This window comes from Sander lucioperca, chromosome 19, assembly GCF_008315115.2.
Source record: "Sander lucioperca isolate FBNREF2018 chromosome 19, SLUC_FBN_1.2, whole genome shotgun sequence".
NCBI lineage: Eukaryota > Metazoa > Chordata > Actinopteri > Perciformes > Percidae > Sander > Sander lucioperca.
The window spans coordinates 28,536,542-28,552,471 of record NC_050191.1 but is presented as its reverse complement, the minus strand read 5'-3'; the positions used below and the strand labels follow the sequence as shown (position 1 = coordinate 28,552,471).

At 39.6% G+C, this 15,930-nt stretch overlaps 1 protein-coding gene across 1 annotated transcript in view; it reads right to left on the bottom strand.

The window, feature by feature from the left end:
• Nucleotides 1–2,187: 2,187 nt before the first annotated feature.
• LOC118493807 (interferon-induced protein 44-like) overlaps nucleotides 2,188–15,930 on the bottom strand; it is a 28,981-nt gene continuing 15,238 nt past the window's right edge. Inside the window, exons 5-12 of the mRNA XM_035995080.1 lie at nucleotides 9,646–9,808; nucleotides 9,262–9,309; nucleotides 8,082–8,115; nucleotides 7,683–7,878; nucleotides 4,927–5,073; nucleotides 4,628–4,799; nucleotides 4,005–4,105; nucleotides 2,188–2,531 (exon numbers count right to left, since the gene is read on the bottom strand). Of these exons, the coding sequence (XP_035850973.1) occupies nucleotides 2,352–2,531; nucleotides 4,005–4,105; nucleotides 4,628–4,799; nucleotides 4,927–5,073; nucleotides 7,683–7,878; nucleotides 8,082–8,115; nucleotides 9,262–9,309; nucleotides 9,646–9,808 (1,041 nt within the window). The 3' untranslated portion in view covers nucleotides 2,188–2,351. The remainder of the gene's footprint in view (nucleotides 2,532–4,004; nucleotides 4,106–4,627; nucleotides 4,800–4,926; nucleotides 5,074–7,682; nucleotides 7,879–8,081; nucleotides 8,116–9,261; nucleotides 9,310–9,645; nucleotides 9,809–15,930) is intronic.

Here is a 15,930-nt window from a genome sequence, read left to right as displayed (position 1 = left end):
GGGTTTTGCAATTTCATCCGTGTACAAACAGCTTCATTCAACTTATGTGTGTTCTGTAAATAAATGTAAGCGATGTGAAGCAAAGTAGCTCTTGGCCACTTCAGGTTTTTTTAAGTAGCCCTCAGATGAAGAAAGGTTGGAGACCCTTGATCTATACGTTGCTTTACAACAACAGCTTTATGTTGAAGAAGTTAATGCTGTTTCATGGAAGTTAATCTTGCTCCGTTAACTTGTGATTATGAGTTTTAGAAGTAAAATTATTGAAAGTCTAAATAACTAAATGCTGTATAGGCCTACATCATTTCAGTCCCTGAAAGCTGAATGATTAATGATGTAATTTATCAAATGTTTGAAAAAAAAACTGTAATGATGTATTCTCGTCTGTGGGAGGCGCTGTTACATCAAAATAGAGGATGAGGTTCCATCTTTATAGATTGAACCCTTGTGTTGTCCTCGGGTCTAATATAATCTCAGAAATTTTGGGTTTCTTTCAACCAAATTGCACCAAAATAACTTCAATGCATGCATGTAAGTTGTATGGAACCCAGAAAATATTCTTCGCAGGCTAAATAAATGATTACTTTCATTGAATTTGGGGTGTTTTATGGAATTTCATAGCATTTGAAAAACATTTTGTAAATGGTTTCAAAACAGTGTCAAGACTAAAGTTTGATTCTCTGATCTTAACTAGTAGTCAAAATAAATCAGAATTTATTTTAACTAAAAAATTAGGTACAGTATGTCCTATAACTTAGGTTTATTGACCATTCTTTTTTTCTTTTTTTAAAGCATCGGACAAAACAAAAAAACAAAGTGACAAAAACGCCGGGACGACATTTTCAATTTTGACCCAGAAGACAACAAGTTCATGGTCGACGGGAAGAACACAAAGCTTAATTCATTCACATCATCAGAAAATATTTCTCTGAGGTCCCAATTGCCAAAAATAACGTGGACATAATCAGAAAGCTGCAAACGCCGCGATGAACCCATAATGAAACCGCAATTTTTGCAAGTTCCCGCAATTTTCATTGCATAAAATTGCATAAATATCCCGCATATTCCATCGCATTTAAGAAAACGTGCCGCATAATCAAGGCTTTTTGCCTGTAATAATCACAAAAAACTCTGCATTTTTCTGGAAGGACATGACTCTTAAAAACGAATTGCATTGTGTTGAAGGTTGAAAAAGCAGATTTATTGTATGTTAGCTGGTTATTGAAGCTACATGTTGGTTACATTGAGTGAAATATTATAACACAAGACTTGGTTTTATAGATGCAGCCTGAACTATTTGGTATGTTTTGGATCTGTATAAATAATATAAAGTTATGTGGGATTCAAAATTAAGTTAATTGTTAATGTGATAAACAAAACTAGTTATAAAGATGGAGTATGTTAGATTATTGAAGATACAACAAATGAAAAATCCTGAAAAGTTCTTTCAAATTATAAGTGATGAATTCTTACATTAACACAATATATACAGTTAGAACAATTTCAGTCAATTTACGTGAGAAACTTTTGTCTGTGCTCTCCTCACTGATTTAAAAAAATGTTACATATTTCATGTCATAGGTAATTTAAATCTAATAAAACCAAACCTACACATTCCTAAAGAAGCAGATTAACTGAGCAGTGAGTGTTGAACTCCTATATTACCCAAATATGTTGTTTTTTACTTTATGGCTGCTTATTTAGTCATGAATATTTCATGTACTGAGATTTGTAGCCATGTTTTCAGGTGCTTTAAAGCATATGTGTCAAACTCAAGGCCTGCGGGCCGAACTCAGCCCCTCGCAGATTTTGTTTCAGCCCGCATATTAATTTAGTTTCAGAATACATTTTGGCCCGCCTTAATGTTTGCCAAACCTAAAAGACAGGAAACTAGTTTTTCAGACTGCAGAAATTCCCCCAGAAATTGTTTTCATATTCAGGCTGTTAAACAAGTTGGGAGTCAGCTGTGTGGTCGCTGCTATTAAAAATGTAATTTGCTTGATTTGCTTAAATGTATGATGGCTAAGGAACTTCTTTTGCCGACTTTTTTAGAGCATTGTAGACCAAACTGTACGTGAGAAGACTATATGAGACATGCAATAATACAGGCAAAGATATTTGACTTTTTTGGAATAAGAGCATGTTAATAAACTCAACGTGTCCAACTGGATGTGATTCTCATTTTCCATTGTGGTTTTCAGAGAAGTTGAGTTTGACACATGTGCTTTAAAGTAAAACACAAATGGTGCAGTAAGCAAAAAGATTGTTGGAAATCCTGCTGGAAAGTGTCTCAGGTAGTTTTTTTGACATCATGGAATACAGCCTTTTTATGCTCTGATCAAACCTAGTCAGTCTCATCCTTCAGACTGATCCTTGTTGAAGTTGATGCAGTCGTCTCCGAAGTTGATGATGTGATTCATTGAGCTCAGGATCAGTGAGTCAACGTCACTGTTGAGGTCGATTTCTTCATCGTAGTTCTTCACAGGGAAGATGCAGTTCATGGGAATTCCCACTTTGGCACTGAACTCCTCCATCTACATTAACAAAAAAAATTACAGCTCAGAACAGAACAATCAAGGCTTGAATATTGATTTTATTAAAGGACAATTCCAGCGGAAAATGAACCTAGGGTTTAATAACATATGTACCGACTCGACCGTTCTCTGGGGTATGTTTTCATGCTAATCGAATTGTCCTTTAGGCTGATCAGGTATTGGCCATGAAGGCAGTGGTAGGCCTTAACAGTGAAACTGTAAGTGTTGACAATGCCATTTGCAGTGACTTGCTTAAATTTTGCTTCTAAAATAAGGGCTGCAACTATATGGTGTAGCTTCAGTGCAACATGGAGCTTGAAGATGTAAAAAAAAAAGAAAAACAGGAGAATTAACTTTGAGCAAGTTTGGAGGAAAGTCGGAGATATGGAACCATTTTAAACAAGTCGTGAGCAGTGACAACTTATGTGTTGGCTTTGTCGAGTGCATTATGTGCGGCACGCTGCTCTCCTATGATAGCAAAAAAACGGGGACTTGGATGATGAACAGACACATGAAGCAGGTTTGCCTTGGCAGAAAAGATGATAGCCATCCTTCAACGTCCTCTTTTGGTACTTCTCCAAGCATACCCCTGAGGGCGAGGCAAGCCCTCACAGAGCAATGTGTTGAGTTTTTTTTTACGTTTCTTCATTCTGACCCATTTGCGATCCATTCCATTCTTAATAAACAAACAAGGCAGTTTACATGCTTTGTCCTTGTTGCATTATTTATTAAGATCATTCTAAACAGATTTCTGCAGTTCAAACAACTCGGAATTGTAGTTGAGAACGTCAGTTATAACAGCCCATGTATTAAAGTGTCCGGTTTAAATCGGGCTCGGGCTCATAATTACAGTGTCGGGCCGGGCCGGGTTCGGCTGCATCTTGTCAGAAATGTCCAACAGTTTTTGTAACCATAGTAATGACAATCCAACATCATGGCCACGTTGTGCAGCGATTGGTCAGGAGTGTGCAGAGGGGAAAATAGGCAGGATTTTAAATTCTCTATATTTTGTGAGTACATATCTCTGGTATCTGATGAGGAATTGGTCAGTGTTCCATGTTTGGGTATCAGAATCGGTTTAGTTAGAGAAAATGTCAGATAGTGCTCATACTGTATAAGGACTAGACCCGAATCAGATTTTATTCCGATTCAAATCAGATTTAGCTGATCAATAGGAAGCTTGGACTATTCATACCTTTCCATTGGCATGAGTTTCAGTGATGACTTTGACCAAATTAACATACTCAAATACGGCCTGCCACAGTTTCATAATGAACTGAAAACATTTGTACAACTCTCAACGGATGGCAGTCCACGCAGTCTTCCCTGGGGATTCAACTCTGCGGGTCTGGGACAGTGGCTCGGTCTGAGAGGATCCCCTCGGTTTTGTCAAAGTTTTGACCGTATAACTCAATGCATTTTAACTGTGACTCCACCTCTTTGCAAATTCATAATATTACTAATTAAACGTACCTTTTCCTTCACGTACTTCATCTTGTAGACATTCTGTAAATCTTCTTTGATTTCAGGACAGACCATATCAATCTTGGTGAGAATGGCCACTTGAGGAATCCCTGCAAGGAGAACACAAAACTACTGAGTCCTGTAAAGGCTCTGACACAGCAACCCGACGGCCGACTGTCGGCAGAAAAGGCAGTCGGACTGATCATTCGGCGCCCGTCTCCCGGAGTCTGTCCAAAAAGTGCCTCGGAACACACCGAAGCAACGCCGACTTGAGCGTACATTCTACGCGTGTGCGAGACGTAATTTGTCTCCATAACAGAAGGCGGTGCTAATCTGTATTGTCGCCCAAAAAATGAAAACCGGAAATGAAGAACATCTCTCTAGACCTCGTAAACACAGAGCACGCTGTCGTCAGTCATTGTTTTCATCAGAGAGTGTTGATAGTAGTCAAGAACGGTCGTTATTGTCATTACTCGCTGAACGGAAGAAAATACGTTGGCTAGTAATAAGAAGATACTGGCGTTGTCAGCTCAGAAGATTTTGCGAGGATTACTGCATTAGGATGTTTTTTTTTCAAGCAGTGGGATCTATTACACATTTGTAGAGAAGAATAAACAGATTTCTGCTCTCACTCAGTTTTCTGGCTTCAATCCTGATGTCACGAATCTTCTCCACAGTTTTTTCACTCATTTGAGGTACTGTGTTGGCATCAATTACACAAACCAGAACGTGCACTTTATCGTTGTTAGTTGGATGTTCGTTGTAGAATTGATCATCGTCTGACAACGTTGAATCAGGATTGAACTGGAAAACAAATTTAAATTCAGTTAAATGAAATTTGCAATATGTATAAAGAAATATGCAATTTCGAAATAATAACATTAACTAATTGTGTGGAGAAAAGAATCTGCAAAGTTTGCATCAACTGTACCCTGTAATCTTCCTTCACGTGTCCCATCAGAGCCAGTTTGACATCATTCACAGGGACACCTTTGATTGGATCCAGGCCCATGATGTCATTGAAGACAAAAGGGTAAAAGGTATCTGCTCTTCCTTTTCTGATCTTGTAGGTTGTGTACTATAAAGATATAAAAAAGTGCAGTTAGCATTATAAGCAAAAACAGACACATTATTACACAGCTAGCATATAGTAAACCATATTATGCTAGTTCTCTTTTTTTTTGTTGCATTTTTGGAACCAGTTCCCTACAAATTCAGTGTCCAATTGAGCCCAGACGGTCAAGTTAGTGGCCAGTTTAAAGGTGCTCTAAGCGATGTGATGCGTTTTTTAGGCTACAACATTTTTTGTCACATACAGCAAACATCTCCTCACTATCCACTAGCTGCATGTTCCCTGAACACACTGTAAAAAAATGTGGTCTCTGTAGACAGCCCAGGCTCCAAAAAAGGCAACAAAAACTAACTGACCAACCTGCACAATGAAACATAACAAAGAGCGTTCCAGCCAATAACCGACAAGAAGGATTTGGGGGTTGGAGGATAAGTGCCATGGATGTATTAGTGCGCGGAAGGGAGGGGGAAGGGGCGAGCTTGTTTGATAATACTTCGAACGTCAACAAGAAGTAACGTCACCCAACATCGCTTAGAGCACCTTTAAAAACATATCTATCATGCGGCTGGTGCAAAACTAGATCCAGAAGGGTGATTTAAACAAAGCCTGTATAGGGATATGAATAACCTGATTTATCTGTCTGCCGTTTAAACATCTAACCTCGAATATGATTAAAAAACTGTATTATTCTGTATTACCATAGTCATAGCCTGTACATACCTGTAATAATAGACACACATACAGACACATATCTATATACTTATATATCATTCATACCTTCTACTCTGTATATACTGTAGCATATGTTATTTAATATGTTATTTAATCACTGCTTAAAGCTACATTGTGTAAGAATTTCTCCATCTAGCGGTGAAATTGTATATGACAACCAACTGAATATTACTTTCTAGCCCCTCCCATTCCGATTGCTTTTTAACTCCTACGGTGGTCGTATTATTCAAAGAAGTATGACTTCGTCCGTGAGTGTTCCTTCCAGTGTAATAATAGTTTTACATTTTTGTTATTTTGGTACCATTTCGTTGCTAACATCAGCTATCAGGTTCCCAAATGAATGAAAGCTAATATTAGTAAAGTATCAGCGTGATCCTCCATCTTCAACAGGCTTTTAAATCTGCTGGAAGATTGATAATCTCCCCCTGGCATTCGTCACGGTGCCACTGAGTGTACAAGCGCGAAAGGCGGAGGTATGTCCCTTTTTGGCTGATGTCTTTTAAAAGATGGAGGCGCCACATGACAGAATACATACGAGCGAGTCACTCGTATGTATTCTGAATGGTTCTGAATGGCGATTCTACGCTTACTGTCACGTCTAGTCCCTGTGTCAAGTTTCTTTGTTTAGTTGGTTTTCTGTTGGTTTTCCCATTTCCTGTTTTATTTTGAAGTCTGTCTTTTCTCCCTAGTCTTGTCTGACTTACTTCCTGTCTTTTGGTTTTCCCGCCCTTGTGATTGTCTTATGTGTTTCACCTGTTCCCCAGCCCTAGTGTCACCTGTCCCTCGTTTCCTCATTACCCTGTGTATTTAGTCTCTGTGTTTCCTTTGTGTCTTGTGGGATCATTACGTTCTGTCTGTGTGCGGCATGTGTTAGTTTCCGTTTTTCTGTGCTGTTTGGACGTGCCTGCTCGTTCCTGTCTTCCTGGCCTGCCTGTTTTTTCTGTCACAACGGTAAGTAGCGAGGATTGGACCCAAATGCAGTTCAGTTGAGAAAACAAAGTTTATTAGCAAAAAACTTACAACAAGTGGTTCCAAAAAACAGGCAGGCCAGGAAGACAGGAACGAGCAGGCACGTCCAAACGGCACAGAAAAACGGAAACTAACACATGCAGCACACAGACAGAACGTAATGATCCCACAAGACACAAAGACTAAATACACAGGGTAATGAGGAAACGAGGGACAGGTGACACTAGGGCTGGGGAACAGGTGGAACACATAAGACAATCACAAGGGCAGGAAAACCAAAAGACAAGAAGTAAATCAGACAAGACTAGGGAGAAAAGACAGACTTCCAAATAAAACAGGAAATGGGAAAACCAACAGAAAACATGAAACCAACTAAAAGAAAGTTGACACAAGGACTAGACGTGACACTTACGAGAATACTTTGATTAGTTGGTGGAAGTAATTACACATGAATGAGCACATATTTGTGAACAAAGGGGTTTTTGCTAAGAATCAACTCAAAACATTACACAATGGAGCTTTAAGCACTTCTGGTTAGACACCAACTACATTTCGTTGCTCTGTACTTGTGACATGTGCAATGACAATAAAGTTGAATCTAATAACCAAAACCTGAATAGCCTATATTTATGCGCAGATCAGCAGTGACGCCACCTAAATCTGCATGTAAGTTTAAAGATGCCGTAGGTATGATTGTGAAGATCCAGGACTGACTACAGCCCAAAACGGTCTCCTAAGCCTCTCCCCCACAAGGGAGAGCTGTGCACGATAGAGCGGGGGGAAACCTCTGCAGCTTGTGTGTATATAATAGTCAAAGTAACACAAATATAAGTTTAATTAGGGTTTGAAAATATTGTGGATGTCATATTATATTTAATGTTTTCTTTATCAATGCAATCAAAAATTCGCCATACCCTTTTGGTGAAACAGTCTTGAGAGGTGTTGTCCACCAAAGCGTGTGTGTACATACGGCCATGTAAGATACTTTGGACAGAGTTGATGAAACTGGACTTTCCAGCTCCAACCGGACCATGAAGGAGAATCCTGAGCAGCTGGCCGTCAGTCTGAGGTCTGTAGTCCTTCACAGACTGCAGGGAATTCTCGTTGTTTCTGCTCAGAGAAAGAAACAGTCTAAACTATAATTTTATAGAGATTTTACATTTTTTTCTATGCCAAGGTGTAACACAACTAGGAAGTTAACCAGGATGTCATGAAACAAGGAAACAGACATAACAAGTTAATTACAATAAGTAAATGTGTGCAGTGAAAGATTTAGTTGAAAAAAGTCACATTGAAGGTGCAGACACACTCACCTCCAGTTTATTTCTCTCCATGGTTTGCTGAGAACTGACAAGTGCACGACACATGTTCAGATGAAATAAAAGATTATGAAAAAATACAGTCATCATGCAACAATGAGTGATGTTCCATAAATAAGATAGAGGGCCCTATTTTAACGATCTAATCGCACGGCGTGAAGCGACTGGCGCAGGTGTGTTTAGGGCGTGTCCAAATCCACTTTTGCTAGTTTGACGGTGGAAAAAAGGGTCCGTGCGCCGGGGTCATGGTTCTAAAGGGTTGGACTTAGTGTCTTCATTAATCAGAGGTGTGTTTTGGGCGTAACATGCAATCAACCAATCAGAGATCATCTCCCATTCCCTTTAAAAGCCAGGCGCGTTTGGACCTTGGTGCATTGCTATTATGGAGGATTAGCACCGTAATATTATTTGTAATTTTCTGCATGTGTGTGTGCTGCTGTGCGTCCCTGTGTGTGTAACAAGCATAGTGTGCACGAGCTGTGTACGAGCCTAGGAGCATTTTACTAATGCTCTGTTAAAATAACAATGAAATGCTGCGTTATTGACTTTAGACCAGGTTTTTGTTGGTCAATGGCGCGATCACTTCCTCCTGCCTCAAGATAGAAATACGCCCAGAATGCACCTGAACACACCTCCCTGTAAGACCAGCACGCCCAGAATGCACCAGAACACACCTCCCTGTAAGACCAGCACGCCCAGAATGCACCTGAACACACCTCCCAGTAAGACCAGCACGCCCAGAATGCACCTGAACACACCTCCCTGTAAGACCAGCACGCCCAAAATGCACCTGAACACACCTCCCAGTAAGACCAGCACACCCAGAATGCACCTGAACACACCTCCCTGTAAGACCAGCACGCCCAGAATGCACCTGAACACACCTCCCTGTAAGACCAGCACGCCCAGAATGCACCTGAACACACCTCCCTGTAAGATCAGCATGCCCAGAATGCACCTGAACACACCTCCCTGTAAAACCAGCACGCCCATGAGCCATAAATGGGCGCAGGTGCATTTGCTGTTTAAACGGCGCTGGATGGGAAATTGAAAACTGTGTCGGTCTTAAACTAGCAAAGACACTTGTGTCGGGTTTTGCGCTGCGCTGCGTGCAAGATAGGGCCCAGAATATGTTAATAAATAGAATATAAATGATTTCTTTAAACAATCTTACTTGGAGGAGCTAGGGCTGCTCCAAATCTGGAGTGTTCTGCTCCCATGCCTAGAAAATAAAACAGTTAAATATACAGTAAAACTCTGAGTTCATATTTGAATGTGTGAGTGAAGCTCAACCAAACACATCCAAATTAAAACTATTAACTAAAAAAAAAAAAAAAACACTCAAAACTCTTTGAAAAAATCATATAAAATGAAATTACACTGAACAGACAAAATCACAAAATCATAAAGCTTTAAAAAAATATTTTGTTAAAGAAATAAATGTTATGAAATCATGTGCAAGATTGTGAATGTATATTGAAGATTCAGATGTCATTTTGTCATCATGAAATACAGCCTTTTTATGCTGTGTTCAATACATTTCAACATTTGGACTGACTCTTGATGAAGTTGATGCAATCATCGCCCAAGTTGATGATGTGTTTCATGGCGCTCAGGATCAGTGAGTCAACGTCATTGTTGAGGTTGATTTCTGAATCGTAGTTCTTCAAAGGGAAGATGCAGTTCATGGGAATTCCCACTTCGACACTGAACTTCTCCATCTACGTAAAAAATAAAATTAGAGCTCTGCTGTTGCTGCCTCTGTACAGTCCACTGCAGGCAGTAGGACTTTATACTGTGAAAAATCACCAATAAAGGCTTCTAAACCAAATGTTACACAACCGGACACATTCCAGCAGGAAGTGGGGAGAAGTTAACAACATCGGCATCCAAGATTACAGTTTTCTCTGACTTAGCATGTAGAAAACCTGGCTCCGTAAGATTACGAAAAAACATCCAACTTTTTTATTCATGAAAAGAGCAAAATTTCAAAGTGGCTTGTTTGGTGCATATTTATCCATGTAGCTCTCAGTCTCGGCCCCCATCACTAGCAGATGGTCTGACTGCATACGCGGAGTTTGCTGGGGGGGCAGGAGGAGCACTGCCCCCCTGGTGGCTCAAACAGGTAACGCAAAAAAACGAAAGTTACTGTTGCACTAGTCTGGACATCTTGCCGTGCCAACCTTGCAATAAAGGTTTCCTAAATGCCATGTATATAAATGTGATGTCAGCTTACTAACTGATTGCGGGTTTTGTGTAGATTTGGACTTTTATACGTTTATTCCACTTTGTTTAAACGGTGAAGTGGAGAGGCCTCGTTCACCTGTTTGGAGCTGGCTGGTGAATGTGACGCTCGTATCGGCCTTGCTTGATACACCGTGTCATTTACCTTTTTGTAGATCTACTGATCGCTGTGGATTACTTTTTTCGTGTCATTGGATTACAGCAAAATATGGATCTTTTTTCTCAACGTGTCTTAACGTTTTATGGTGTGACTGCGCTTGGTTTCTGCGTTTGGAGATCATCTCAACAGAATGTACGTCCATCACTGATTGATCACTGTTACATTTTAGTTGAATTTAAGCATCTGTCGGTCAAGTCTTTTTAGGTTAGAGGCCACAAAACTCCTCCGGTGGCCCCTTAATTAAATAACGAGCAGTCCCTTATATATCTTTTTTGTGCACAAAGTCCACCCCAAAGGGACTTACCATCTCCAACAGAAAACACTGTTCACAAACTGCTCCAAACAGCTCTATTGTAGTCCAGCCTTTACTTCAGAGACAAACGTGGTCACTTTGGAACACACATTATAATGCTCGACTAGCTGCTAGCAGGGCACGCCCTCATACTCTGCTTCTGACTGGCTAGTAGTCCTTACCTAGGTACTGTCAGGGCACGCCCTCATACTCTGCTTCTGACTGGCTAGTAGTCCTTACCTAGCTACTGTCAGGGCACGCCCTCATACTCTGCTTCTGACTGGCTAGTAGTCCTTACCTAGGTACTGAGCATGTGCGACTCCCAACAAAGATGGAACAGACGTGAGATGCCTTACTCTGTAGCTAAAACAGAGAGCTCAACACATTGCTGTTGTACTGCAGCAATGGGCAGTACAACAAAAATATGTTGTTTTTTGAAAATGAAACCATGTAAACCTATTCTGGTACAACCTCTAAATACAATTATATACCTGAAAATGAGAACAATATGAGCACTTCAAAGATATGACAGAAAATACTGAAAAGCATAATAGGTCTCCTTAATACATACCCTTTCCTTCAGGAGCTTGACCTTGTAGATATTTTTTAAATCTTCGTTGAGTTCAGGACAGACCTTATCAATCTTGGTGAGAATGGCCACTTGAGGAATATCTGCCAGGAAAACACAAAACTACTGAGTGCTGTAACTGACGGAAAAAAAAAAAACGGACCACAGCTAGGTCTGGGAAACATAGAAATATAAAAATGTCTATGATATGATTTACATTCTGATCCTTGCTTGTGGGAGCATTTTTATATTTACTTTTTATATTTTACGTTGTCATATTGTAGACAATGTCTTTATTTAATTAATTCATAATTAAATAAATTAGAAAATACTCAGTGCTTTTCCTGTAAAGTACAGTATTTAATTCACACAGTAGTATACAAAAATAGGTCGTGGGTGGGCTTACGGTTCTGTGACACGCGGGAGGAAAGAAAAAAGCGACTATAGCAAACGTGACAAGCGAGACGTGAACCCCGCTCTCCTGGGTGAAAGTCCTGTGTTTGTATGACCCATCCACCACCCCAACCAACCTCTATACGCGGAAATTCGCCCTTACATACTACTCTCTAAATCTAACTGCTGCTCTCCCCGGTGCGTTACACAGACACGCTGAAAGACGCCTTTTTCGTCACATCAAACGCTGACAGCCACTGTCCAAACGTCCTTATTTTACGAGTTCAGAATGAGAACGGGTTGATTGTTGTGTTTGGTCGTAGTGTTATCCAATTATGTGCAGTGAGTTTTTCAAATGCATGCTTGGTGCCGCCCCTCGAGTTGGGCCACTTTCATTACTCATTGCCACACCCTTAATCTTTCCGATTTGGGTCTGGATTTCCAGGCTATATGATTACATAAACTACAAACAAAGCTACCCCAGGCGACGGTTTCATATTCAGAAGAATTTGTGTAGATTACAGCATTAGGATAATTCTTTTCAAGCAGTGTGATCTATTAAAACTCATATGTAGAGGTGAATAGACAAAGATTTCTGCTCTCACTCAGTTCACTGGCTTCAATCCTGATTGTGCGAATCTTCGCCACAGCTTTGTCACTCTTGATAGATAATGTGTTGGCATCAACGACAGAAACCAGAACGTGCACTTTGTCGTTGTTAGTTGGATGTTCGTTGTAGAATTGATCGTCGTCTGACAACGCTGATTCAGGATTGAACTGGAAAACAAGTTTAAAATCCAGTTAAATGACAGTTGCAATATGTATAAATAAATACATTATTCAAAAATAATAACATTAACTAATTATCTGGAAGAAAAAACTCATTGCAAAGCAACTGTAGCCTACCCTGTAACCTTCCTTGACTTGTCCCTTCATAGCCAGTTTGACGTCGTCCACATGGACACCTCTGTCTATGTCTTTGTCCAGGCCCATGATGTCATTAAAGACAAAAGGGTAAAAGGTATCTGGTCTTCCTTTTTGGATCTTGAAGGTGTTGTACTATAAAGTAGATATAGAGAAAAGTGCAGTTATTAAGATCACTATGAGCAAAAACAGACATCAATCTGCAGCTAGCATATGGTAAACCGTGTTTCCACTGGTAACTTTTATCTTTGCTGCCATAGGAAAACCATGTAAAACAAAATATTCGGCAATCAATCATCCTATCCACTTCCTCAAAACACGGTATAGCAAGCTAGCTTACTCACTTAGCATTACGTTATTCGACTACCCATACAGCTACTGTAGCTAACGTTATGTGGTGAATTCAATTGTGGGATAGCCCAGCACTGTTATCCATGATCAAAACAATCATAGCAAAAATAACGTTAAGAGCGTGTTGAATGTTGTTGTAACTTTATAACGTTGCTGTACGCAGTAGCATGGTAGCTGCCATGAGTCATAGTAGCATATCATCATGAAAATTCAGAGAAAAAAAACAAGTTGAGTACTTGATATGTTGAACGAATATTTATGTCCAAAACAAGTACTCGAGTATTCAAGTAGTAATGTTCATACCTAGTGAACAGGACATGCATTTATACTGAACAAAATTATAAACGCAACACTTTTGTTTTTGCCCCCATTTTTCATGAGCTGAACTCAATGATCTAAGACTTTTTCTATGTACACTAAAGGCTTATTTCTCTCAAATATTGTTGAAAAATCTGTGTTAGTGAGCACTTCTCCTTTGCCGAGATAATCCATCCACCTCACAGGTGTGGCATATCAAGATGCTGATTAGACAGCAGGATTACTGCACAGGTGTGCCTTAGGCTGGCCACAATAAAAGGCCACTCTAAAATGTGCAGTTTTACTGTATTGGGGGGGGTCCAAAAAACAGTCAGTATCTGGTGTTAGGGTTTGGGTTCATCTCTCTCCCTCTCTCGACCTGACTGCAGTTCGTCGTCCTAACCGACTTGAGTGAGCAAATGCTCACATTCGATGGCGTCTGGCACTTTGGAGAGCTGTTCTCTTCACGGATGAACCCTATCGCTAACACCAGATACTGACTGGTTTTCGGACCCCCCCGGGCCCCCCCAATACAGTAAAACTGCACATTTTAGAGTGGCCTTTTATTGTGTCCAGCCTAAGGCACACCTGTGCAATAATCCTGCTGTCTAATCAGCATCTTGATATGACACACCTGTGAGGTAGATGGATTTTCTCGGCACTAACACAGATTTAGACAGATTTGTGATATATGAGAAATAAGCCTGTTGTGTACATAGAAAAAGTCTTAGATTTTTGAGTTCAGCTCATGAAAAATGGGGTTAAAAACAAAAGTGTTGCGTTTAGAATTTTGTTCAGTGTAGTTTGCTGAAATAGATTATATGCCTATGTGCATAATTATGAAGCCTAATTTAACATGATTGCAGTAGGTGCAGTTAGGCTGTGGGTTAAAAGAATTTAGTTATGACTGTCACTGAAAAATGACTAACCAGACCTTAACCACAGGAGCAGAATACTGCAGCTGCTCTTTTAGAATTTCCTGTTGTAGCTGAATTTACCAAACAGGAAGTTAGTAAAGCTCCAAAGCGACTGTGGGCCTTCACAGTTTATTTGCAGTATTTGTGTCACTGCTGAACAAAGATTAGAAACCTGTCTACCTGAATAATAGTTGTTTTGGGGGATTGTTCTGCTGTTGGGGAGGATTAGGATTTCTTATTCATAGTTTTATTTCTCTTCACCTAAACATAGTTTACTTTACAGTGACTTTATTCTGCTGTTCTCATGGAACCATGAGTTTTGTTTTATCACTTTTTCCCATCCACTGCCAAGATAGAAACCTCTCAAAGGCACTATGTTTCATAAAGATTTGCAACGTTTTTATATGACAATGAATTTGGGATGTTTTCTTTATCAATACAATCAAGCAACAGTCAATACAGACAATATAAAGACCTGTAGTTCCATCAGAAGCTTCAAATTTCAATTAAAACATTATTTTAAAACCAATCAACTCTGCAACCACTAAAATCCTGCTTTTTATTAAAACTTTTATTTCTTTTATTTTTTTGTTTTTCAACATGGTGCTGAACAGGTGTGTGTGTGTGTGTGTGTGTGTGTGTGTGTGTGTGTGTGTGTCAGAATGTGCATTATATTGATGTAGGATTTGTGATCTGTCTTGTTGTTTTGTTAGATGTTGTCATGTTTTTACTGTTGCCTGGGACTGCAGATGTAAATTGGCCTAAGGCTAACTCTGGTACAATGCATCAAATGGCAACATTTATGTTAAAAATTGTACATGGTCCCTAACAAATAAAATGTATAAATAAAATAAAAAAAATTATTCTTACTCTTTTGGTGAAACAGCTGCCAGAGGTGTTGTCTGCCAAAACGTGGGCGTACATACGGCCATGTAAGACACTTTGGACAGAGTTGATGAAACTGGATTTTCCAGCTCCAACCGGACCATGAAGGAGAATCCTGAGCAGCTGGCCGTCAGTCTGAGGTCTGTAGTCCTTCACAGACTGCAGATCACTCTGTTTGTCTCTACTCAGAGAAAGAAACATTACATAGTCTAAAGTATAATTTTAGAGACTTTCCATTTTTTCTATGCCAAGGTGTAACACAACTAGGAAGTTAACCAGTATGTCATAAAACAAGGAAATATACAGAAAAAACAAGTCCATTACATCAAGTAAATGTGTGCAGTGAAATATTTTGTTAAAAAAAGGTCACACTGACGTTGCAGACACACTTACCTCCAGTTTATTTCTCTCCATGGTTTGTTGAGAACTGACAAATTGATGACACATGATCAGATGAAACAAAAAAATATGAAAAAAATATATTCATCATGCAACAATGTAGTTATCCAAATAAGATATATTTTATTCATTAACAATCTTACGTGCAGGTTCTTCAGATTTGGAGTTTTTTCCCCCCATTCCTAGAAAATAAAACTGTTATAAGTATACAATAAAACGGAGAGTAGACGGATACTTCTTAGTTCTTAGTCACCAGTCAGGCTCTGGGAACGACCAGCAGGCCACGGTCAGCCGATCTAAGAGGGTGCACAGGCTCATAAGGAGTCAGAAGATCTTTAACCCTTGTGTTGTCCTCGGGTCAAATTTGACATGTTTTCAACGTTTTTTATATCCGAAATATTCCGCCAAATTGC